Raw genomic sequence first — 25,279 nt, 5'->3', positions numbered from 1 at the left:
GGAGGATTGGCTACATCAGGGGTGTGTGGCCTAATATGCAAAGGAGCTCCTGCTACAGAAAAAGCCCTGCTGCTACGTACCCAAGTAGACAACCGCATTGAGAACAGGAAGGCAGCTGTCGGCCTCTGCTAATACAAGTAAGCTGTGTGGCAGGCTATAACATAACCCCCAAGTTAGAAAAAAGATTGTCTTGCTGAATATAGTTTGGCATCATTGGGAGAAACATGTACAATATGTCACAGGAACATTTAATATGTTCAACACATGTTCGTTCATCCCAGACTCCCAGCCAGGATGGCCAAAAATGTTTATACATTTTAACAATATGCTTAAGAATCTGAACAAGATTTTTAAAAATTAAAAAAAACAAACAACCCATGCATTAAACATGCATCTTAAAAGGACAGGGGCGGGGAGGGGATTCTTAATTACGGGCATTCAAAAGTCAAGCACATAATCAGTGTTCCAACCCAGTGTCAGATCCTTCCACTTCCAAGGTTTGGTATAAAAAATACTTGAGTTTTTTTGTTTGTTGCTGCTGCTTTGTTCGAAAACACCTTTTCCCAAGCAGATGTTCGCCCTTTTTTTTTTCAGAAGTCACACACTCTCTTCCTTACAATTTTATACAGTGTAGAAGAGGAAAACATTATTATATTCAGTATTTTATTTTTTAAAAAATTGTTTCTAGGAGAGCAGATGTGTGATAGAGGCTGTGGCAAAGTCTTGAAGGAATCCAAGCTCGTGGGAGGTCTCTCTCAAGCCTGCAACGAAGAAGATGAAGAAGATACTGGATTTATATCCCGCCCTCCACTCCGAAGAGTCTCAGAGTGGTTCACAATCCCCCACAACAAACACCCTTTGAGGTGGGTGGGGCTGGAGAGGGCTCTCACAGCAGCTGCCCTTTCAAGGACAACCTCTGCCAGAGCTATGGCTGACCCAAGGCCATGCTAGCAGGTGCAAGTGGAGGAGTGGGGAATCAAACCTGGTTCTCCCAGATAAGAGTCCGCACACTTAACCACTACACCAAACTGGCTCACCAAACGAAGGGGAAGATGCACCGGTTAGGAGAGAAAAGGAGCGCTCAGAATGGGAATAGGAAGGCCGATGCTGGGGATAGTTCATGTGAAGGGCTCTAGAGCCCACATCTAGAGATTTGACTCTCTAGACCATGAGGATCAAGTGTCAGGCACGGAAGATTTAAGGGGTCCCCAGTCAGAAATGTAAGAACCCTGCAGTATCAGACCAAGACAGTGAAAATCTGTAGTCCTGACCTGGATAGCCCAAGCTAGCCTAATCTCGTCAGATCTTGAAAGCTAAGCTAAGCAAGTCCTGGCAAGTAGTTAGAAGACAGAGCTCCAAGGAATACCAGGGCTACGATGCAAAGGCAGGCAAACTACCTCTAAAACATCTCTTGCCTTAAAAACAAGTCTGGCTCGCCCCCTAGTGGTGCATAACGCTAAAAGAGCTAGCACTTCCGGCTGCCAGACAATCTTAGGATCTCCTGGCTGTATGGTAACAATACACATACACCCTTCTGTATGATAACAATAATACTAATAGTGAAAACCTGTGGAGTCACTAGGGAATCTGGGCCTTCACCACATTGGCTGCCCCTGCCCTAGGCTCTTTTTAACCTTGAAGAGCCAAGCAAAATATGGAAGCATGGGACACGGCAAACCAGACAAAGAGAAAAGGTAAACAAACAGCCTTGCATGTGGTTTAGTCCCCTCCCCAAGTGGTGATCTACAATTCCTGTGGGTATTCTGAACTTTTAAGGGGAAAATGGCATTTAGTGTTGGAGTAGTTCACTGTAGCCTAATTTGAATAGAAAGAGTGAAGAGTAATTGCAAGTGGAAAGGGGGCTTGATCCATTGCATAGTGTCCATCTGTTTATCTGCCGCTGTGGAACTGGCCCATCCCTGCTGCGAATGAACATTCTTTTTATGTCAGTTGAAGAGAAGTAACTGCTACTGTTTGCCACAAAAACATGTTTTCTCGCACAGTTTACTGTTTGCTTCACTGTATATAGTTACTAAACAATGTTCAATGTTACTTAAGCAAATACATAGGCCAAATGATATTACTACACACTGGATTCAACCACAGACTCTGCTATAAATGAAGAGGTGGAATATCCTGTGCCTGGTGAGTGAAGGGGGGCCTGGCATGACTTTGTCCATGGGGACTTGACTGTACGACTGAACAACAAAAACATTTAGGACTTTAGGTGGCCTCTTCTCTCCACTTGCAATTGTATCACCTGATCCCCTCATCTGATGAAGTGTGCGTAGAGAGCACACGAAAGCTTATGTTCTGAATAAAACTTGGTTGGTCTTAAAGATGAACTTGACTCCTGCTGTTCCTTTGAAATTAAGTTAGACCTACTTCTACATTCCAGTGCAGTTGTACCATTGGGTCCAACCAAAAGAACGAATGGAGGCAGTGCTAGTTTGGCTTGCTTGATGCCCTCACAGACTGGCATTACAAACATAGAAAGGGCCATACGGGTAGATCAGACTGAGGCATTGCCCTAAATTCAGGACCTTGTGACCAGCAGTGGCCAGCTAAGGGCCTCCAAAAAGGCCCCAAGTAGGTCATGAAGTAGAAGAAGAGATTGGATTTATACCTGTGGTTTACAATCTCCTTCCCCTTCTCTCCCCACAACAGACACTCTGTGAGGTAGTGTGCCAACTTACCTACCACACTGAATTTTTGCAGATGAAGGTAAGATACTGGTAGCGACTTAGGAAGAACACTTTAATACCCACAAGACAGATTGTAGCCGCCATCACACACCTGGTACCTGCAACAGTAAAACAACACCATCAGGGATGCGATCGTTTCTTTACAAGCGGAACAAGCGACACGAACAAAGACCATTTCCATTCCATGTTAAGTGTAAATACAAAATCAGCTCCTTGAAATGTCAGTCAATGGTAGCCACAGAAAAGCAATTTTTGTGTGTGCCTGAAGGGTCACTGCAATCTTCCTCTAAACATGAAGATTCCAGTTGTCTAGCATGGCTACTGACTGGTCCCTCCATGAAAGCAGCACATCCTTCCATGAGATTCTTTCAGCTGGCAGCTTGCTGATTGCCATGGTGAACTATAGCGCCACACGGAAAATATGGCCTAGCCCGCTGGATCGGAGTCAGGGGGATATGCTCTACTCCAGTCTGGGGTGGGATGGGGGTCTCCAGTTCTACTTAAAGCCCTTTTAAAGTCTCTAGATGTATGGACAATCCTGGGTCAACTCAGCCAGTTAGGCACTGAAATCACATTGCAAATCAACAGGCAGGGGGTTTTTTTGGTAGCAGGAACTTCTTTACATATCAGGTCACACACCCCTGATGTAGTCAATCCTCTTGGAGCTTACAGTATGCCCTGTGCTAAGAACCCTGCAAGTTCTTTGAGGATTGGCTGCATCCGGGTGTGTGTGGCCTAATATGCAAAGGAGTTCCTGCCACAAAAAAAGCCCTATTAACTGGACATTAAATATTTGGCTGGAACATCCTAGTTGTCATTGTTGTAAGATAGAAAGAAAGATAGAGAGAGAGGAGATAGGATAGATAGATAGATAAGATAGGATAGGATAGATAGATAAAATAGATAAATTAGATAGGATGGATAAATTAGATAGTATAGATAGTATAGATTAGATAGGATAGATAGATTAGATTGATTGATTGATTAGCTAGTTAGATAGGAGAGAGAGAGAGAATCACATGCATCCAGCCCTCTTTCCACATAAATGAAAATTATCTTATTTCTCCCCCCTCATAACCTTATGAGGGGTTAGTCTGAGAGAAAGCTTGTCTCAAATCACTCAGTGAGTAAGAAAATGCTTAGCCCGGCTATACTTGGTGGCGTAACGGGCTGCTTGTGTGAGGAACAGTCGATCCCACATGTTCAGGAACCTCCCCGTAGCTATCTCGACAGGCAGAGAAGGCTACCTTTAAAGTGTAGGTTGACCCTTTCACCTTTTTCAGGACAAGGAGAGTGCTCTGGGAGTCTAAGCAGTAAGAACAACTCAGTTGAGCAGCAAGCAGCAATCTCTACGCTCAAAGACTGGGTCATGTAGGGTAAATGCATTTATTCATGCCAGGCCACACGTGTGGATGAATTTGCAATACCATATGGTGATATAGTAACTGCATTGGAAAGATGATCCTGTGTAGCTGGAAAAGGTGCCAGAAAGGCAACCAAATTGATTAAGGGGTTGGAACACTTTGCCTACAAGGAAAGACTAAAGACTTGTGGGTTCTTCAGTTTATACAGTTGTAAGTGGGATCGTTAGCAGGGATGGCCAAACTGTGGCTTGGGAGCCACACATGGCTCTTTAACACATGCTGTGTAACTCTCAAAGCCCCCACAGCCCCATCAGCCAGCTTGGAGAATTCATGTAAAGTTAAAGTTGCTTTCTTTCAACATCTTTCCCCCTCCCTCTCCCTTTCTTCCCCATCCTTCCTTCCTTCCTGTCTTGTGGCTCTCAAACATCTGACATTTATTCTATGTGGCTCTTATGTTAAGCAAGTTTGACCACCCCTGGTGTACAGTTATAAGTAGAGATGTTAAAACTAGGATTCCGGGACACCACCGGAAGCCAACAAACAGTTGATTCAGTGCAAATGAAGCAGTGCTTTGCGTAATCCAGCCTGCGGAACTTACTGCCGCAGGATGAAGTGATGGCCATTATTTGTTTGAATGTTTTCTACCCTTGTGCTCTCAACCCATGTGCATTCATGAGGCAACTTGCAAACAAGAATCCAATACAACACCAATACACAGAACCTCCATGTTCACAGGCACCATGTGTCTGAATCCTAGTTGGTGGGGAGCAATAAACAGGAAGAGGGGGCACCCTTTGGTTTCCATGCCCTGTTCGCAGGCCTTCCAGTAGCATCTGGTCAGTCTTGGGAGCAAACAGGGTGCTGGACTAGATGGACCTTTGCTCTGATCCAGCAGGGTGGGTCCAACACTCTTCTGTGGCTTCGCAATTCCAACCTGCATGTTGCTGTTCCAGGGAACGGTTCTCACACACAACTGCACACACCCTTCTTCTCGGAGCACTTTCTTGGAGAGTGGGTGCTTGCCGTCAAGCCAGAGCTGACTTCTGGAGACCCCAAGGCAAGAGACATTCTAAGGCGGTTGCCACTGCCTGCCACCATGTCAAAGCCCTGGTATTCCTTGGAGGTCCTCCCATCCAAATACCAGTGACGACTGACCCTGCTTAGCTTCTGAGATTTGACAAGATCAGGCTAACCTGGGCTATCCAGGTCAGGGCTACCTTGGCGTAGGTAGGGGAATACACTGGCACCGATGCTCCCTCTAAGGAATGGAGTCTTGTGAGCGAAAATTCTCCTTCCTGAGCTACTGGCGTTAAAGCTGTGAGCCAGTGATATATCAGTTTGTTCTGGGGTCATCCTTCCTGAGCTAAGACAAAAATGTGTGACCCAGAGGCTAAAAACTGTGAGCTAGCTTTCTCTAACTCAGCTTAGAGGCAGCGGTGGCTGACACCTGCATCTTTTTGTGTGCACCAGGTGATTCTTTTTTATGTTAAAAAACCCCCCACAAAACCCAAAAAAACGAGATTCTGTACATACAGTCATTCTTCCCTTTGCAAATAAACCAGCAAAGGGATTTTGTTGTTGTCCAAAGGAGAACTTCCAAGTCGATCACATTCTATTATTCATCTTTCCCATGTTCTCCTGATCGTCAGCTGTGATAAGATGGCACTTGAAAGGAGCTGGGAGGGGGAGGAAGAGGTGGGGAGGAGCTGCGGACAGTAGAACACGGTCCCGCCCCCTTCAGAAGGCCTCACTCGCTCACTTGAACACAGAGGCCGAAGACTGTCCTGCAAAGTAACTGTAAAATGTGTTTTGGGAAGAGAGAGGTTCCGTTGTTGTTGCTCAGCTTGAGAGGAAGAAGAGCCAGGTGGGATTATTGGATTAGCGATTCAACCATCGTAACAGCTGCAGCGCAGCAAGCCAGCCAGGGTTCTGTGTGTGCGTGGAAAGTTACTCTCTGATTCTGGCAGTGCTGGGCTTTCAAAATTCTATGAGGCACAAAGCTGCCTCGCAAAGTCAGAGCATTAGCCTATCGAGCTCCATGTTGTTGACTCTGGGTCTTGGGAAGGAGAATGTTGTGCCTCGTGATCCTTTTAACTGGAGATGCTGGGGGCTGAAAGGCACCATCTGCACTCAAAGCAGATGGCTCTAGCACTGCCCCGATGTGATACAAAATGCTTCCTGACCGTTAAGCGCGGCTCCTCAGCGGAACAGGCTTCCTCAGGAGGTGGTGGGCTCTCCTTCCTTGGAGGTTCTTAAACAGAGGCTAGATGGCCATCTGACAGCAATGAGGATCCTGTGAATTTAGGGGGAGATATTTTATGAGTTTCCTGCATTGCGCAGGGGGTTGGACTGGATGACCCCGGAGATCCCTTCCAACTCTATGATTCTGTGAATGCATGAGTTGGTCGATCAAGGTCAGTACTGTCTGCTCTGACCAGCGGTGGTCTAATCTGGACAACTGGTTTGATTCCCCACGCCTTCTTCGGTGTAGTGGTTAAGTGCATGGATTCTTACCTGCGAGAAGCGGGTTTGATTCCCCACTCCTCCACAAGCAACTGCTGGAGTGAGACTCCTTCAGGTAATGAAGGGTGGGGTATATATCCAATCTCCTCCTCCGCCTCCTCTTCTTGTCCATTTGCATCTCCCCTCCTCTCTCCTTTCTGCCCATGTCCCTCAATAACCCCCCATGCCTGTGCATGTGTGAGTTTACAGCCATCTGACCTTGAACTGCAACCAGTGAAGTTTTCATTAATTTTTCAAAAGAGGAGATTTATTTTGTTTGGCGAAGAGCAGCCCAAAACAAACAGGGAGGGAAGGCGATTAGGGTATGGATCTCTGCTTTTGGAGGAGAGTGGCTTTTCTCTTCACAAGGTCTGCGAATCCGTTTCTGCGTTTACCTGAGGCAATGACACTCCTTGAACCGTCTAACTCCCTTCTGAGACTTTGGCAGTTTGGGCATTGAGAAAAGCTCTCCATCAGTCAAATTCCCACATTATCCCAGTCGGTACTGTAAAAATGTTACCTCGATGACCATCCAATTTCTTATTCCACTTCTCCACTGTCTGACTTGGCTACTTATCCATGGAGACACAACATACAAACAGCAGGGTTCACATCTGAAGCTGCCTTATACTGAATCAGGCCCTTGGTCCATCAAGCACAGCATTCTTTACTCAGGCTGGCAGTGGTTGTCCAGAATCTCAGGCAGGGGTCTTTCCCATCACCTACTGCATAGTTCTTCCATTTGGAGATGCCAGGGGTTGAATCTGGGACCTTCTGCATGCCAAGCAGATGCTCTGCCACTAGTTAGTAATTTCACGGACGATCACCAAGGGAGACCATAATTGCTATGAACAGTCAGGCAATAGCAAACCACCCTTGTCCATCCTAAGAATGTAAGAGAATCATGTTGGATCAGGCCAATAGCCCGTCCAGTTCAACACTTTGTCACACAGTGGCCAAAAAAAATCCTTGCCTTGAAAGCCCTACAGCAGGGGTGACAAACATGTGGCCCGGGGGCCAAGTCAGACCACCAGAGGGCTCCTATCAGGTCCCTGAGCAACTGGCTGTCATCTGCTTCCTTCTCCCTCTCTCTTGCTTCCTTCTGCATCTCAACTTGCTTTGCAAGGCTTGCTTAATCGCCCAGGAGCTACAGAGCAAAACCTCTATTTTCTCCATTGGTTGAGGCTTCTCTCCCTCCTGGTCCCCTGGGGAGGGAAGGAAAGAGCCAGAGCTTCTTAGTTCCCTGGAAAAATGCAAAGAAAGCACCTTTAAGATCAACAAGTGCTAATGTTTTAAGCATGTTTCATTTTAAGGGGTTTTTTTTAATTCAGTCATGTTTGTCTGTGTCCTTTAAAAAGTTTATATCTCTGTTTACCTAATCTTAATAGGTACACACATGGCCCCACCCGAGAAGGCCTCATTTATGTCAGAACTGGCTCTCATAACAAATGAGTTTGACACCCCTGCCCTACAGGGGCACCATAAATCAGGTGCAATTTGTCAGCGCTTTCCAGCACATAATTCTGTCCCCTTCTTATATACGTCTCATTGTGAGTGCCAAGACACACAAGAACATAAGAGAAGCCATATTGGATCAGGCCAATGGCCCACACACACACACACACACACACACACACTGTGGCTAATAGCCACTGATGGACCTCTGCTACATATTTTTATCTAATCCCCACTTGAAGCTGGCTATGCTTGTAGCCGCCACCACCTCCTGTGGCAGTGAATTCCACATGTTAATCACCCTTTGGGTGAAGAAGTACCTCCTTTTATCCGTTCGAACCCGACTGCTCAGCAATTTCATTGAATGCCCACAAGTTCTTGTATTGTGAGAAAGGGAGAAAAGTACTTCTTTCTCTACTTTCTCCATCCCATGCATTATCTTGTAAACCTCTATCATGTCACTTTGAGAGAACTTTCAATCCAACAGGAAATGCCTCCACAGGTTCCATGTTCAGACTTAGGTCTCATTGTAAGATGTTCCTTAGGAACCTGTCACCAAACCGTACAAAGAAAAAGTTATTTTCCCTCCAGCTTCCGGAAGAGGAGACAGACGGTTAAAATGATTTCAACCGGCTAAAAGTATTTCAAAATACATTTTAGCAATGTAGCATAGGTACGTCTTCACCTTCTTCTCAAGAACGCTGAGTCCAAATGGCAAAAGTCCTAGACTGGTCCACAGCTAACCAGAGCCTGAACAGATTGGGGACAGTTTCTGCTAAAGGAAGGAAAAACAGTGCGAGGCAAACCAAGTGTCAGTGTTGCCCACTCCAGCTGGGCGGAGAGTATTCCCAAAGCTGGCCCTCTAACAGTGCTGCTTTGGCACACAAGGCAAGCCCACTGAGGCAGGTGAAAACCTGCCCATGGCATGAGCAGCAAGACACAGGTTAATACCATCTAATGTATAATTCCATGGCTACTTAAAAAGAATGCGGTCACTCCTGCGGCAGCATCTTTAGGGCTGTTTCATACACCTGCCTCCATCCTCAAGTTGCTAAAACTGGTATCCTTACTATCAGATTTGCAGCAACTCTTTAATGCAAGAGAAATAAGCTCCAGAACATTGTGAAGCATCCGCTATGAGGCTAGAACTGTCCACACTCTGAATTCAAAGACTGTTTTACCAATCCAATGGGCTCCAATGAATTCCAGCCGCCTGGAACCCTGCTTTGCAGGGAAAGAAGTGGGATATAAATTGAATAAATAAAAGGCTTATACTGGTCCCTTGGGCTGCCGGTCTTCCTTCCTCCCTCATATGTGCTGAGAAGGGGAAACACAGAACTTCCATCTTCCAGGCACTCAAACAGGGACACAGTTGCCTGCTTTGTCTTTTGATGAAAACATTCTGAGTTCAGCAGAAAAATGAAGAGCTCTGCCAACAGAGTGGACTAGGGCTGGCTGAAGAGCTATTGTGGCTAGCCAAGGGGTCAGAGATGGGGTCTTCTTTCTTCTCAGAAGGGAGATCCTATGCTTGGGGTGAGGAGTTTTAACAACCAATCTCAGAAAGGCCTAGTCCAGTGGCCAAACTGTGGTTCGGGAGTCACATGTGGCTCTTTCATACATACTTTGTGGCTCTTGAAGCCCCTACCACCCTGTTGGCCAGCTTAGAGAAGGCATTGGTCTCTTCAAACCACTTCTCCAAGCCAGCCAGCAGCGTGAAGAATGCATTTAAAGTTGCTTTCTTTCCACCTCTCCCTCTCCATCTATTTTCCTCCCTCCCTCGCCTTGCGGCTCTCAAACATCTGACGTTCACGCCTTGTGGCTCTCAAACATCTGACATTTATTCTACGTGGCTCTTACGTTAAGCAAGTTTGGCCACCCCTAGGCTAGTCGGACCAAACAGCTCAATCAACAGTGCCTTCCATCACTCTGTTCTCCCCTCCTTCCAAAACAACACTTCCCACACTCTCCCCCCTCCCAGCAATAACAAGGGAACAAGGGGCGCTTCCCAGCCACTTACACAGTATTCAGCAGAACTGACGGGACTTCCAACCCTGAGAAGTAGCCTCGGAGGGAGGGAGCCAGCGCATCTGAAACGAGAGGAGCAAGAACCAAAACATGAGTGAGCCGAGCAGTCCCCCCCCTCCTTTGGAGGTTTCTAAGGCCAGGACTTTCCCTTCAAGCCCTGGGGGCAGCAGATGAACCTCTTGATTGGATTTAAACATTTATATTCCACATTTCCTTTTGGCTCAAGATGGCTTACACAGGATGCTATTACGACATCACAGTTGAAAACCAAATAACTTCCAAATACCTCCCTCTCTTCCCCGCAATCTTGACTTTCTACCCCCAATGTCCTCCTTTCTGCTTCTCTCTCTCTCCAGCAATCTGATGCAAAAAAAAAAGGCAGGAGAGATCTTCGGCCTCCAGTGCTTGGATTACAGAAGGAATTTGGACAGGTGCTCTTTGCCAAGCAGGAGGATGGAAACTGAATCTGCTGAAATTCCCCATGTCAACCTAACTGTTAAAGGTAAAAGAGCTCTCAGTCGACACACGTTTCCTGCATTGTGTAGGGGGTTGGACTAAATGACCCTGGAGATCCCTTCCAACTCTATGATTCTATATATTTCCCTGTAGGTTCTCCACTGAAGCTTCAGAGTCAAAGCCGTTCCTAAACAAGGTGAGAAACCATGCTTGCTCTGTATGACCTGTGAATTACATTCGAGCAGAAAGGGGGCTGTTGCCAGCAAGCGAAGACAGCAGAGTTTAGCCCAGCTTCGCTTATCCCAGGAGGGAACTACTCCATAATTGATGGGGATGCTCATGATGATTGGAAAATTTCAGAACAGCCAGCACAATTTGCATACCCCAGTTAGGATCACCGCTCTGACATTTCAGAGACAAGAATCGCAGGCCCAGAAGATACCACAAGAGACTTTTCAACCAGAGATTCCCCTCCACCCCAAGAAACTGGATCTGGGCTCCTGGCTGCTCTACTACAGACCCATCATCAAGTCTGTCCGCAGTTCCAACAATAATTTAAACCGGATGCTTTCTTGCCGCCATTCCATCACAAGAGATGCAAGAATACCGAACGGGGTCAGAATGCAGCGAAGGCAAATCAAAACTTTCTGCTTGCTCTGGGAGTGCCAATGTTTTGCTTTACTACTTTACCAATCTTCCTTCTCCCCATCAGGGAAAAGTCTTCCACATGAGAGTGTAAAGAGATCCCCCAATTAGGTACCAGTCAGACCCAGGCCTGCTTACATCAGCAAGTTTATTAGATGCCACAGGCTTCCAGCTCTACTGCCTCCATTCCACAAATACTGCCTTTAAAGAATGCGGATTCCTTTTTGTCTTTGCTGTCAAGTTGCCTGTAGGGTTTTCAAGGCAGGAGTCATTCCAGGGTTGTTTGCCATTGCCTGCCTGCCTGTGGTGACCCTGGACTTCCATGGTGGTCTCCCATCCAAATATTCCAAGATCTAACGAGATCAGGCTAGCCTGGGCCATCCACACCAGGGCAGGGATTTCGACAACTTAATCTGACAATACAGTTTTGTGTGCACACATGCACGCATTCTCCCAATAAGGCAATGGCTTTGCACAAATGTATATGTAAAGCTTTGGTGTGTAAACCAGGGTTGGCCAAACTTGTTTAATTTAAGAGCCACACAGAATAAACTTCAGATATTTGAGAGCCACGAGACAGGCAGGCAGGAAGGAAGGATGGCTAATAAATGGAGGAGGGGGTGGAGGTGGAAAGAAAGCAACTTTAACTTTAAAACCATTCCAAGCTGCTGGCTGGGTTGGCTTGGAGAAGTGATTTAAAGAGAGAAATGCTTTCTCCAAGTCAGCCAACAAGGTGTTGGGGGCTTCAAGAGTCGCATGATACATGTGAAAGAGCCACAGTTTGGCCACCCCTGGTATACACACACAATTCTCCAGAGATTGAGATTTAAAAGTTTACTGATAATGTTAGTTTTTATTTTTCCCCCGAGTTCATTTGTTTACAGGTTCATTGAAATCACAATCAGAGCATGATTTACTCCTGTCAAGGGCACAATCTCTGAGTCCAGAAACAGAAACCCTGCAGCCTGAAGTGATCATTTAATTTGTCCCATTTGGGTCACTGTCTGGAGCCACTGGGCAAGATCTCGCCTCCCTCCTTTCCTCTCTATCCCAATTTTACTAAGCCTGCCCCATTTCAAAAGAGCAGCTATCCAGTTCTAAGCTCAGTGGGTGAACAAGAGGGACTGAAGTCAGCCAAGAAAGTAGGCGTAAAGGGGAGGGGGCAGGAATGCTGCTAAACGCATCATCATCTCTCTCTTTTTGGATCCACTGTAGAACTATTTTGCACAGAAATCTCTGCCTGGTCACCAGTCAGAATAAATTTAGGAGGCGAGGCAGCAGAACTCAAAAAGTTTATGAAATGGTGCTGCGCTCTTCAACCTCTGACAGTTTAGCCACGAACTAAGTAGCTGGAAACAGTTCAGTCCAGTTGTTTGCCTTACCCTGGTATCTTCTTTTTCTTCCCCAGCTATCTGTTTTGTGCTCTGGAACAGCAGTGCAGATGTTAGTGAAAGGTAACACCGCACTGTGGTTCACAGGCTCTGGTACTATGACAGTTCGGCTGAGGGAAGGAGGAGCTTTTCCTGAAAGCTGGGGAATACAGAGGGTAGATATGCAATGGTACGCAAACACAAATAATTACTTTTGAGGGCCGTGCTAAACTTGTCTTTTGTTCAAACTGAAAGCAAAAAAGGACATAACAGTACATAAGGCTGGGTGGCTCTGAGCCATTTAAACCCCTGCTTTCTCCTCCCCACTGTTCAGCTGTTATTTTGTGGGGAGCAGAAAGCAGGGGTATAAATGGCTGAGCCATTTAAACCCCTGCTTTCTGCTCTTCATGAACCTTCTTAAAATTCGTGGAAGTTCATGGTGGTTCTTCAGCTCACTAACAATGAACTGGCCAAAATTTGTCATGAATTCTCACTCGTGAACTGGCCAGTGCCCATCCCTAGCCACACTAGATTAGTCCAAAGGTCTGTCTGATCGTGCATCTTGAGTCACAGAGTGACCAAACAAATCCTCCACACCTGCATACAAGAAAGGCAAGACAGTTTCTCACTGCGTGCACACTGCAAGGAGAACCACTTATGCCATCCTGAACTTCCTGGAGTTAAAGTGGGATAAAAAGGCTTTTTTGTAAACTCTCAGAGGATTGGCTACCTCAGGGGTCTGTGGCCTAATATGCAAAAGAGCACCTACTAGAATCCCACCCCTGCCCATTAGCTGTATCATTTTAATCTTACTGCTTGCTTATACAGTGGGCATGTTCATACTACACCAAATAATGTGTTTTTGCAACTGAATTTTTGCTATTCTTATACAGTTGCAAAATGCATTATTTAGTGTAGTGTAAATGCACCCAGTATCTACTCTTGCTTTTCAACACACACCATTCCTCGACCAGTAGTGTCCACCTTGTATCCCGTTGATTTGCTCTTCATGTATTGTTAGAATTATTATAATGCACGGAGAATGTATCAGCTGGAGCAAGGGTTATTACTGGGATTAGCTCATGTTTGCACACTGGCCACTGCAAGGAGTGATGGCTTGCCTGTATGAATGGGCCTTTGGAAAAGTAAAGCAACACAGAGCAGACAGAACATAAAGGTAAAAGGTAAAGGTAGTCCCCTGTGCAAGCACCAGTCGTTTCCAACTCTGGGGTGACGTTGCTTTCACGTTTTCATGGCAGACTTTTTACGGTGTGGTTTGCCACTGCCTTCTCCAGTCATTTACACTCTTTACCCCCAGCAAGCATGGTACAGAACATACACATCACTCAAATCAAAGCCAGTTCCCATGTTTGGCTGCCAGTCATCAGTGTATTACAATTATCAGTATATAACATGCATTGTTTATGGTACATATTGTACCGGTTTTACTGCATTGTTCTCTAATTGTGTAATCCAGTTTGTACTATACTATTTTTATTGCATTTTTAAAAATTGTGTCATCTGCCTTCCCACTCAGCTTGAAAGACAGCCTATAAAATGAAGTCGATAAATAATAATTGGGGAACCAGTTTGGTGTAGTGGTTAAGTGTGCGGACTCTTATCTGGGAGAACTGGGTTTGATTCCCCACTCCTCCACTTACAGCTGCTGGAATGGCCTTGAGTTAGCCATAGCTATCGCAGGAGTTGTCCTTGAAAGGGCAGCTGCTGTGAGAGCCCTCTCAGCCCCACCCACCTCACAGGGTGTCTGTTGTGGGGGGAAAAGATATAGGAGATTGTAAGCCACTCTAAATCTGATTCAGAGAGAAGGGCAGGATATAAATCTGCAGTCTTCTTCTTCTTCTAAGTTCAGAGAAAGATTTGAATGCGCAAACAAGCCTTTTGTCTACGGCTTTTCAGGAAAGGGACAATTCTAATGGATTTACCCATGGTACATATAACAAGAACATCAGCTGTTCAGACAGGGCCTTCACCACAGAAAGCACACATACTTGCCATTTAAGCTAGGCACGGAGAAGCTATCAATATTCTCATAAACCAGGGTTTATAAACCTCACGGGGAGATCAGATTATAGGCTTTGCCTAATTCAATCCACACAGTAAGACATCCCAAACCAATTAAGAGTTTCAAATCCACATGGGAGAAATTCTCTGATCCCAAGGAGAACTTCTTAGAAGGAAAAGCCATCAGGTTAATTTCTTTAGACTTGTGATTAACTCCCCCCCGCCCTCAAATCCACTGTTAGCAATGGAAGCAAAGCCAAAAATGCTTACTGTTTCAAATATGCATTGCTATAGAACACAAGCAGCAGTATTTAGTTTGGAATTAGGCTCTGTATACACTAATGGATTCTGGTGGACACATTATGTTCTGGGCCTTGCACAGTATATCAGAACTGACAGTTGAGAGCTGTGAATCAGAGTCCTAACTCTTGCAATGCCAATGCCAGATAAGGAAGTGAACAAGAAGTAGAACATTCTGGAGTAGAAAATCTCTCTGTATGTATAAACAGTAATTAACTTGTGAAATTCATCACTACAGGACATAGCTTTGTTGGTAATAAAAGGAGGCCTAGACAAATTCATGGAACACGGGTCCTTCAATGGTTGTTTGCTGCAGCGACTAAATAGAACCTCTATGTTGAGAGGCAGTAACCTCTGAATTTCACTGCTGGAAGGGCAACAAATGAGAGGTGCTCTGGCCTCTTCACCCAGCTTGCAGGCCTTCTGGGGGTGTTTGGTTAGCCACTGTGTGAACCAAGTTACTGGTTTAAGTGAGCTTTCAGTCTGATCCTGCATGGATGCTCCTGTGTTCTAACGTGTCTGCCTTTGACAGCGTTTCTCTCCCTCAAGCAGAGGGTATCTGAGTAAAAAGTGGAGACTGCAGCTATTGATTCATCACTCGTTTTTTTAAGGGAATATCTAGTATTTGAGAACACAAGCAAATGAGTAAAATACACAAAATAGGAGTCCAGAAGCACCTTTTTTTGTTGGCCTTAAAGGTGCTACTGGACTCCTACTTTGTACTATTGCTTCAGACCAACACAGCTGCTCACCTGGATCTATCTAAGTGAGTAAATAGTCCCAGGATTGTAGATACGAGAATCTCAAGTCTGGACCTTACCTTTCAACATAATAATGACAGATTTCATACACACATGCTTTGTGTCTTCTTACATTAGACTGCCCCTTCTGTCTTGTACTGGAAGGAGGTCTGTCTCATCCTGCTGCCTTAATCTGGGCTAATAGCTCATAAATTGCATTTCACTTTCCTAGAGACAAGGAAATGGAAACAACTGTGGCACATATATTTTTCAAGAACTTTATGAAGTGCTTTTGGCTCCTCGAAGTCATTCCCAGGCCTTTCACTTTTCAAGTACTCAAACGCCCCTGAATCTTTGCATTTGGGATTCAAAGAGATGCCTTCAGTACTAAGCTGAACAATGTCTACCATGGTGTTTCTATTGCCTGCCTGAGAGTCACAATCTATAGGGTCGGCCCTTCACAAATTGTGCAGACTTGCCTTACAGAAGAAGAAGAGATTGGATTTATACCCCACCCTTTACTACCCAAAGGAGTCTCAGCGCGTCTTACCATCTCCTTCCCACAACAGACACCCTGTGAAGCAGGCGGAGCTGAGAGAGCACTGACAGAAACTGCTCTTGACAGCAACAGCTCTGCGAGAACTTGTGACTGACTCAAGGTCACATCAGCAGGTGCATGTGGAGGAGCAAGGAATCAAAACCAGTTCTCCCAGAGAAGAGTCTGCGCACTCAGCACACAAACTGACTTACTCTAAGTCAGATCGCTGGTTCAGAGAGGGCAGTATTCTTTACTGCAGAGGTCCCCCCCAAGCTTTCTGAGCCCGCAGGCATCTTTGGAATTCTGACACAGTGTGATAGACACAGGCACAAAATGGCTGCCACACAGCTGCCTCAGTTTACTTCAGTCACCCGGTTCTTGTACTGTGGTGGCAGATGCTGCCAAAGTAACATTTTAAAAAATCTGCACAGCCAACCAAATCTTCAGCAGCTAATCAAAAGCCTTGCTGAGCACAAGCACCAGAGGACCATGCCCCCTTTCTAAAAACACTTGAAGAACACCAGGAAAGGTTTTAGCAGGCACATAATAACTAGGACCTTTTCCATGCAAACCTTCTACGTTGCTCCTGAACTGCAGTCCCTGAACTGTTGGGGACACGTACGTTCTCAGGCTGAATAGAGTTTGATTCATGTTACTGTAATTGTCCCAATTAAAGTTTAAATTCCATAAGTGATGTCCATCTTATGGCAACCTAATACTCTGAAGGCTTCTTTTGTAGAGTCTACAACGCACCATTCTGAAATTTTCAACGCACCATTCTGAAATGAGTTAGTTACCACTACGTCTTATTACATTGTTTTAAGTGGGAATTCATTCAGATTTCAGACTGTACCCTCAGATTTCTGTAGAAGGGTGAGGCCGCCTCTCCTGTCAGCCTGTTTATGGTACAACCCAACAGGGTTTGCTCCAAGTTCATTTCATTCTAAGTGGCCAACGCATACCTCCATCAATCATGCAACAAATCAATCAAGTACATTTTGAGATAGTTAAATACTAAATGGTTAAATAATACAGAAAAGCTACCAACCTCTGTAAGAAAGACCAGCTTTAACTGTGGTTTTCTCCCCATTACCAAAGAACTTTTCAAAAGGCCCCCTTAAATAGCAAGTTCACTGGTTAAAACTGGCCCCCGTCAATTAATCAACCAAGGTCTGATTGAATCAGTGGTTGCTTACAGATGGGCAGCTCCAGGTGGCATCAAGGCAACCCAGAAGTGAGCTGCCCAGAAAAGGAGTACCCAGGAGCATCCTGCCGGCCCATGGAAGAGGGACGGACCTTAGGCGCCCCAGGAGCATCCAGAATGCTCACGCACCCAGTCCGCAGCTCCCCAGGTGCTTCCCATCCATTCAGACGGCTGGGGAGTGAAAAGGCTCCACTTTCAAAGTGGTACCTTTTAAAGCCAGTTCCCGGTAAGTCGGAAATGGCAGGCAGATGTGCGCATGTAGACTCGCTTTTTTGGAGCGCTTGCCTGCCATCCCTGGGCAGCTTTAACTGCCCATCTGTAACCAGCCAGCCTGTTGATTAAACCAGGCCTGTCATTCAGTGGGGCCAGAAGAGTATTTCTGGATAGGATGGTAGCGGAAAGCTTGATGCCTTCTAGCTTTTGTCTCAGAGTGTTGGTAATCATGTCAATCTGCAGTCGATCAGTTAGATTTGAGCTGAGTAGCACCTTACAAAACCGGCAAGATTTGTCACTGGTGACTGACAAAGTGAGCTTTAACTCTTAAAGCTTATGCCCTGAAAACCTTGTTGGCCTCTAAGGTGATACAGGACCCAAAACTAAGTCGGTGACTATTTGAATCCAGCAGCACCTTTAAGATCAACAAAGTTTTATTAATGGTATAAGCTCGTGCAAGCAAGCACACTTCTTCAGATACAGTGAGAGAATTTCCTCAACCATTACATATAGAAAGGGAGAGGTTAGTTGCCCGGAAGAAGACGACCATGGATTTATACCCCACCCTTCTCTCTGAATCAGAGTCTCAGAGTGGCTCACAATCTCCTTTACCTTCCTCCCCCACAACAGACACCCTGTGAGGTAGGTGGGGCTGAGAGAGCTTTTACAGCAGCTGCCCTTTCAAGGACAGCCTCTGCCAGAACTATGGCTAACCCGAGGCCATTCCAGCAGGTGCAAGTGGAGGAGTGGGGAATCAAATCCGATTCTCCCAGATAAGAGACCACGCACTTAACCACTACACCAAACTGGCTCTCTCTAATCCTCTCGCCCTTTTCTATATGCAATGGTTGACGAAGCTCTGTTTCACTGTGTCAGAGGAAGTGTGCCTGCACATTAAAGTTTGTACCCAGAATTAAACTTTGTTAGTTTTAAAGGTGCCACACTTTGTTCTGTTACTTCGGACCAACATGGCTACCCACCTGAATCTAGTTGACTATTGTAATTTGTTCTTTGTCTTATCAGCAGATTTTAAGGGACAGGAGTGTGATGGTAGTTTTTAAAATTTATTTTATTTACACTCTGCCTTTCTCCCAAATGGGGACCCAAAACAGCTTACATTACATGGTTCTCCTCTCCTCCATTTTACCCTCTTAGCAGCTCTGTGAGGTAGGTTAGGCTGAGAGTGTGTGACCAGTCCAGGGTCACCCAGCAAGCTTCCATTATAGAGTGGGGGATTCGAATCTGGCTCTCCCATATTTTAATCAGACACCTGAATCACACTGTTTCTCAGTAATCGGTGCACTGAAGGAAAAAGGTGGGCTCCAGTAATCCACATACAAAGTGCCAGTTCCTACAAGATGAAAGGCTCTCACTTACAAAGAGCAGCTCTACATTTCCCCAACAAGGAAACAGCAGCACTTTGAAGTGCTCCCTGATTCAGAGCACTTGTCTTCTGATGAAGGCAATATCAAGACAGGCCTGAAAATCACCGGAATACACTAATGAAACTCCCAGCAACGAACGCTCTTCTAGACGCTCCATTTGGCAAGCACAGCCTGCCAGACCATTGCTTCACATAGAACCAACCATCTGCTACCTTAAACTGTAGCACTGCTACAACGCAGGTGCAATGGACTCCAGTCTAGAAATGCATAACAAGCTTTAAAAGAGCTTGGATAGATCTGTACATTTTACCAACACAAACCTGTTTCGCAACATCTGCATGAAGGGGAAGCCAGGTTAAAGCAGAGGATTCCATTCAACTCTGTTCTTAAATATTCCTGTATCAGAAAAACTTTTAGGACAATTTTTTACAGTATTTAAAACTTTCCCAGATGAATGCCAACCAAAACTGTCATACATCACTACCTGTTAGAACAGCAACAGCAAGGTTTATAGAGACACACAACAGGACTTTTGCAACACCAACTGGTTCTCATATATGACTTTGTCTTGAACAGAAATACCTGCCTTCACCCGGTCCTTGGGACAGTCCACTGGATATCACATTGGACCACAATGATAGTTTCAAACTATCCAGGGCTTTGGGCCACCTAGGAGCAAGTTACAGTTCTTCTCAGACTCTGGTGACTGTACTTACAATAAAACGGCAACTAAGCAGAGCAAGAACGTATTTATTTGAACTTTGAAACTTTATTTTAATACAAGACCAGCTCTGAAAGTTCAAAGTTCAATATATTTATTCACAAGGTTTATGTACAAGGCTGAACATGTGAAAGTGCTCCAAGCAAAGCCAGACGACAACCCCACGGATCTCAATAACTGTCCTTTGTAAAACTAAGGAGCTTTTCATAGTCTTTGGCATAGAAAGGACTAGACACCTTTTAACTGGAGGAGCTGAGGACTAAACTTGGGACAGTGCCAGCTTGCATCCTACTCTGAACACGAGTGCACTCTTCTCTGGCAGCCAGTTTGACAGGGTGGGCAGAATTAGGGGACAAGTAGACACAGGGACAATCCAAGGAAAGAGGATGACACAGAACAAGGGATTTGGAAGACTAATTGGCACCCAAGGAGACCATCCTTCAAATGCAAGATTTGCGAAGTCTCAAAAGGTGAGAACCAGACTTTAAACAAGGAGTGGCCAAACTGTGGCTCAGCTACACATACTGTGCGGCTCTCCCCACTGCCCCACCAGCTGGCTTGGAGAAGGCATTTCTCTCTTTAAATCACTTCTCCAGCTTGTGGCTTGGGGAATGCATTTAAAGTTAAAGTTGCTTTCTTTTCACCTCTCCCTCCTACTCCCATCTATTTTCCTGCTTGCCTGCTCTCAAACATCTGATGTTTATTCCATGTGGCTCTTACATTAAGCGAGTTTGGCCACCCCGGCCTTAAACTGAGCTCAGAAGCAAACAGCTAACCAAAGTTAACAGTTTGAATTCGGGTAGCCCTGATAACAAATGGGGCTTTGTACAAAGTGAAGCTTCCAAACTGACTTTGAAATAAGTGTGAGGCCATAACCCAATTGCAAGGTCACCAATGCATGGTACAGTGAGACCAGGTGTGTGGAAGGCAGAGGAAGAGCTGAAAATGGGCAGGGGGAGGGGAGGAAGTCCTGGTCACAACACCAACCTGTATGGTGACCTGCAGGGTTGGAATTCTAGCAGGAGCTCCTTTGCATATTAGGCCACACACCCCTGACATAGCCAATCCTCCAAACGCATACAAAAAAGAGCCCTGTAAGCTCTTGGAGAATTGGCTGCATCAGTGGGTATGTGGGCTAATATGCAAAGGAGCGCCTGTTAGAATTCCACCCCTGGTGACCTGTAGACTGATCTTGTCAATACTAGGGTCATGATGTGGAGGCAGGCAATGGCAAACCACCTCTGAACGTCTCCATAAGTCAGCTGTGACTTGGCAGTAACAAAACAAAACACAGAAGTAACAAAAATCCAGAAGTACCCCAAAGTTTCCCCATGATCTATCAAGGATAGCTTCACTACACTAATAAGGTCCAGCAGCCCCACCCATAATGTCCATTATGTCTGGATTCCATTTCACTGGTGCGAGTTTCTTTGCCTTAGTCACATCACTGCAGCCTCAAGAACTGACAAAACAGCATCTGAAAGTTTAAAAAATGAAAGGCAGATCAGCATGTTGATGATACCTAAAAACGAGGCTCCCTAAGATCTCATGCAGAGGTCCGTCACAATGTCCATCAAGCCCTAGAGGCACTGTGGGGAAAAAATTTGTCTTAGCCAGACTTCAGGCTTGCTAAGTCTCTGGAAGTCTCCATTAGGGCTGGATGAGGTCACGAAGGAGAGGAAAAAAAGAGGAATGTGCTGTCTTGAAGAGATAACACAGTGATAAGCACACTAGATAGAACAGGTTTTGAAGCAGCCCATAAGCCAACTACTGACAAAGTTAGCAGAAAGTCTTGTCAGTAAAGGAAAATGTCACTTTTAAGTTCCAGTTGTGCAATGGTTATCAGAGGAACCAGAAATGTACTTGGAAGAGGTAACCTCCCGCTCCCCCAATTCTGCTTTGCTGTCGCCTACAATCATACACTCATGAATTTAACAGCTTCAGAAATTATTTTAGTGTATTTCTTCGGCTGCATGACTGATCCATGTGGCATTCCATAAGCCAGCTACCAAGACATTTGCGGATAAAAAGACCCAAACTGCCACAAGTCCTTTTATAGCTATTTGTATCTCAGAATTAAAAATGATCAACCATGTCAAAGGCCATGGACAGATATAACAGAATTAATAAGAATGAACTGCTCTTATCAAGCTGTAAACGGAGGTCATCTAACAGTGCTGCTAGAGCCATCTCAGGCCCAGTATCAGTCCCAAAGCGCTGCGGAAGATCTTGTCAGCTAACTGGCTAAGCAGCAGCTGAGTAACACCTCTAAAAGTTTGTTCTCCCCTCTGCTCAATGGTACTTAAGGGCCTGGATGTGCCCAGAGGTGTGAGTGCATGGTCATGAGCCAAAAGGCTCATGCCCTCAAGCTTTTAGCCCAAAGTTGGGTGGAAGATCAACTAGCATAGAAAAAGAGGAAAGAGAACCCTGGAACTTGGAAGGCTCTCCCAAACCCTGCCCCCCAACCCCCCGCTCCCAGCAGAATGCGATACAAACCAACAAAATAACAAATAAATGGGCCATGGCTCAGTGGTAGAAGTTCCAGGTTCAATTCCTGTCATCTCCAGTTTAAAACAGGAGTGGCCAAACTTGCTTAACGTAAGAGCCACATAGAATAAACACCAGATGTTTGAGAGCCGCAAGGAAGGCAGGAAATAGATGGGGAGGGAGTGGTGGAAAGAAAGCAACTTTAACTTTAAATGTGTTCTTCAAACTGCTAGTGGCTTGATTTGGAGAAGTAATTTAAAAAGACAAATGCCTTCTCCAAGCCAAATGACAGAATAGTGGGCACTTCGAGAACCACAAGATATGTGTGAAAGAGCCACATGTGGCTCTTGCGCTGCAGTTTGGCCACCCCTGGTTTAAAAGGACCAGGCAATAGGTGATGTGAAAGACCTCATCCTGAGACTATGAAGAGTTGTTGCCAGTCTCAGTAGACCAATGTAATACTGGAAGACCAATAGTTATCAGTGATGGGGTTAGATCTAGGCATTGTTGTGATCATGAACCTCCTTTACACAACTGAGCTAGGCAAGATAGAGCTGGTGCTATGGGGGCAGAAAAGAAATGCCTTCTTTGCCACACCCACCGCATTAGCCTGTAATTGGCATGCTCTGACGCATCCCAAGTCATCTACCAAAGCCTCTTGTAAAATAAGAAGCCAAGGGCACACTTGAGGAGGGAGAGGGTTCCAGAGAGTGCCAAGGCTTTTTTTGTAGCAGGAACTCCTTTGCATATTAGGCCACACTCCCCTGATGTAGCCTGGAGCTTACAGTAGGCCCTGCACTAAGAGCCCTGTAAGCTCTTGGAAGACTGGCTACATCAGGGGTGTGTGGCCTAACATGCAAAAGAGTTCCTGCCACCAAAAAAAAAAAAAAAGCCCTAGAGTGACTTGTCTCATGCTCCAGACCAGGGGCTCCCAACCTTTTTCAACCTGCAGGCAGTTTTCAAGTTCTGAAACAGAGTGGTAGGCATGGCATGAAATGGCTGCCACAAGAGGCGGAGTCAACCACAAAATGTCAGGGAGAGACATCATGTATAACTCTAATGGTAAGTCTTCAACAGTTCAGGCTGAAGCTCTTGTTTAACATGATGCCTTCTAAACGAACATACCGTTTGCAAATATCTTCTTGCACAAACGTTCAGTCGAGATTGCTAGTAGACACGCAGGCCTCAACAGAGCCAGAGTCAATATTCTCACACATGCAGGAAAATGAGGTGGCAGAACCATACACTGGTAGAATAGACTACAAAACTAGTGATTCATAAGTGATGGATTCCAGCTTCAGTTGTTCCTTCCCATTACAAAAAACAAAACCCTTCAAGCAAATGGAAAATAGTATAGCAAGGAGAAATGTTCTACCCCACGGCTGTGCTGAGTTTTGGTTTGCAGGGAGTTTTTAACACAGGAGAGCATTTCAAAATTGAATCCTCCGCCAGGAGCCTGAAGTCGTGCAGTCCATTCTATCATTTCAGGCTACTGCCATCGCATTCCCTTGCATGTGTGAATGCAGCCCAAGTTGCATTCAAGCAACCTCATCTGCAAGCAGCGACAATTGCCAGAAGGCAGAGACCAGAGGGGGGATGTCGGTAGGCAGGGGTGGAATTCTAGCAAGAGCTCATTTGCATATTAGGCCACACACCCCTGATGTAGCCTGGAGCTTACAGTAGGCCCTGTACTAAGAGCCCTGAAAGCTCTTGGAACATTGGCTACATCAAGGGTGTGTGGCCAAATATGCAAAACAGCTCCTGCTAGAATTCCACCCCTCTTGGGAGAGATAAGCAAGGGTGGGAGTAGGGGTGCAAGAAGCAATCTGAAGTACCTGTGTGCCCTCCCCCCCCCTTACAGGAATGGAAGGCACAAATAACAGCTTTTTGTCTCCTGAATGTTTTCAAGCATGAGGAAACAGGAAGTTTTAATCTGGGTTCTTTTTTCTGCTCTGACTGGCCTGGCCAGCGTGGTGTAGCAGTCAGAGTGCTGGACTGGGATCTGGAAGACCCAGGTTCAAATCCCCATTTTGTCTTATAAGTTAGCTGGGTGACCTTGGGCCAGTCACACCCTCTTTGCCTAACCTACCTCGTAGGATTGTTGTGGGGATAAACCGGTGGAGGGAAGAACGATGCATGCTGCCCTGAGCTCCATGCATGAAAGGCAAGGTTGTTGGTTTTTTTAAAACATACTAAGTAAATAATGAATTGTGGATTGGCTTTAAAAGCAAAAGGAGAAAAAAGAAAAAGGCAAGAATGTAAATACAAGAGGTGGGGCTATGGAGAGATTGTTTTAACAGAAAAACCCACATGCATGCACAGCCACACCTGAAATATTTCAAGATGAAAGCGTATGGTAAGAAAGAGAAAAGAGCAAGGATTTTTGTTAAAAAACAGGAAGCATTCAATGCTCCTGACGGAAGCTGTGCTGGCTGCAAGTGGGCGATTCTCCACAAGCCTGCACAGCTCCATTAACAAATAACTACAGAATCATAAAGGGAATCAACACGGGTCAGGCCTCCTGGAGAGTCGTTGTCATGTGCAAGGACAACGCCGACGACGCAGCTAATCCTTGCGTTCCTCCTTGGGCCCCATGATACTGCCCAACCAAGCCCCTCCCGCTGCATTTCTGCCTTTGTTACAAGCACCCCCAGTTTCCCATCCTGCATTTGTCAGGCTTCACCCACAGCAGCTGCATAGCTGCTCTCCCCACCAGTGTGGATCGAAGGCCCTTTCCCAGGAAGCACACGCATCGCCTGGCATTCTTGCAAACTTGCAGGATGGAGCGAATGAGAGCGAAAGCTGCCGGAGACCACTCGAGCGTGCAGCGGTTCAGGGCAGACAGACTGCTCAGCAATCGGCCGCCATCCATATTTAATTACTTTCCCCCCTTTGTTTGTTAATTTTTAACTAGAGCCCGCCTGCTCTCAAGGGCCATTAGGAGTCCCAGGCAGCAGGGTTCAGTGAGCAGAAAAAATGCTTGTGACAGGACATACATTACTTGGCATTCTTGCCTCCCACTACGCCAGAGAGGTGTGGAGCTTTGGGGGATTACTTTCAGCCTCGTGCGCTCAGTCCACCCCACCGCAAGTCGTGAATAAAAGATAGCGCTCCATTTGGAGCCGATTTTCCTTCTCCTCCCTGTCA

The 25,279-nt window shown here is 45.8% G+C and overlaps 1 protein-coding gene across 1 annotated transcript in view; it reads right to left on the bottom strand.

The window, feature by feature from the left end:
• Positions 1 to 227: 227 nt before the first annotated feature.
• Positions 228 to 25,279, bottom strand: part of RBPMS (RNA binding protein, mRNA processing factor) — a 129,491-nt gene continuing 104,439 nt past the window's right edge. Inside the window, exons 7-9 of the mRNA XM_060236965.1 lie at positions 10,044 to 10,113; positions 2,701 to 2,803; positions 228 to 761 (exon numbers count right to left, since the gene is read on the bottom strand). Of these exons, the coding sequence (XP_060092948.1) occupies positions 10,051 to 10,113 (63 nt within the window). The 3' untranslated portion in view covers positions 228 to 761; positions 2,701 to 2,803; positions 10,044 to 10,050. The remainder of the gene's footprint in view (positions 762 to 2,700; positions 2,804 to 10,043; positions 10,114 to 25,279) is intronic.

Source organism: Heteronotia binoei, chromosome 4 (genome assembly GCF_032191835.1).
Source record: "Heteronotia binoei isolate CCM8104 ecotype False Entrance Well chromosome 4, APGP_CSIRO_Hbin_v1, whole genome shotgun sequence".
In the NCBI taxonomy this organism is placed as follows: Eukaryota; Metazoa; Chordata; class Lepidosauria; order Squamata; family Gekkonidae; genus Heteronotia; species Heteronotia binoei.
Note: the sequence above shows the minus strand (reverse complement) of the source record. Positions and strands in the feature narration are given on the sequence as shown.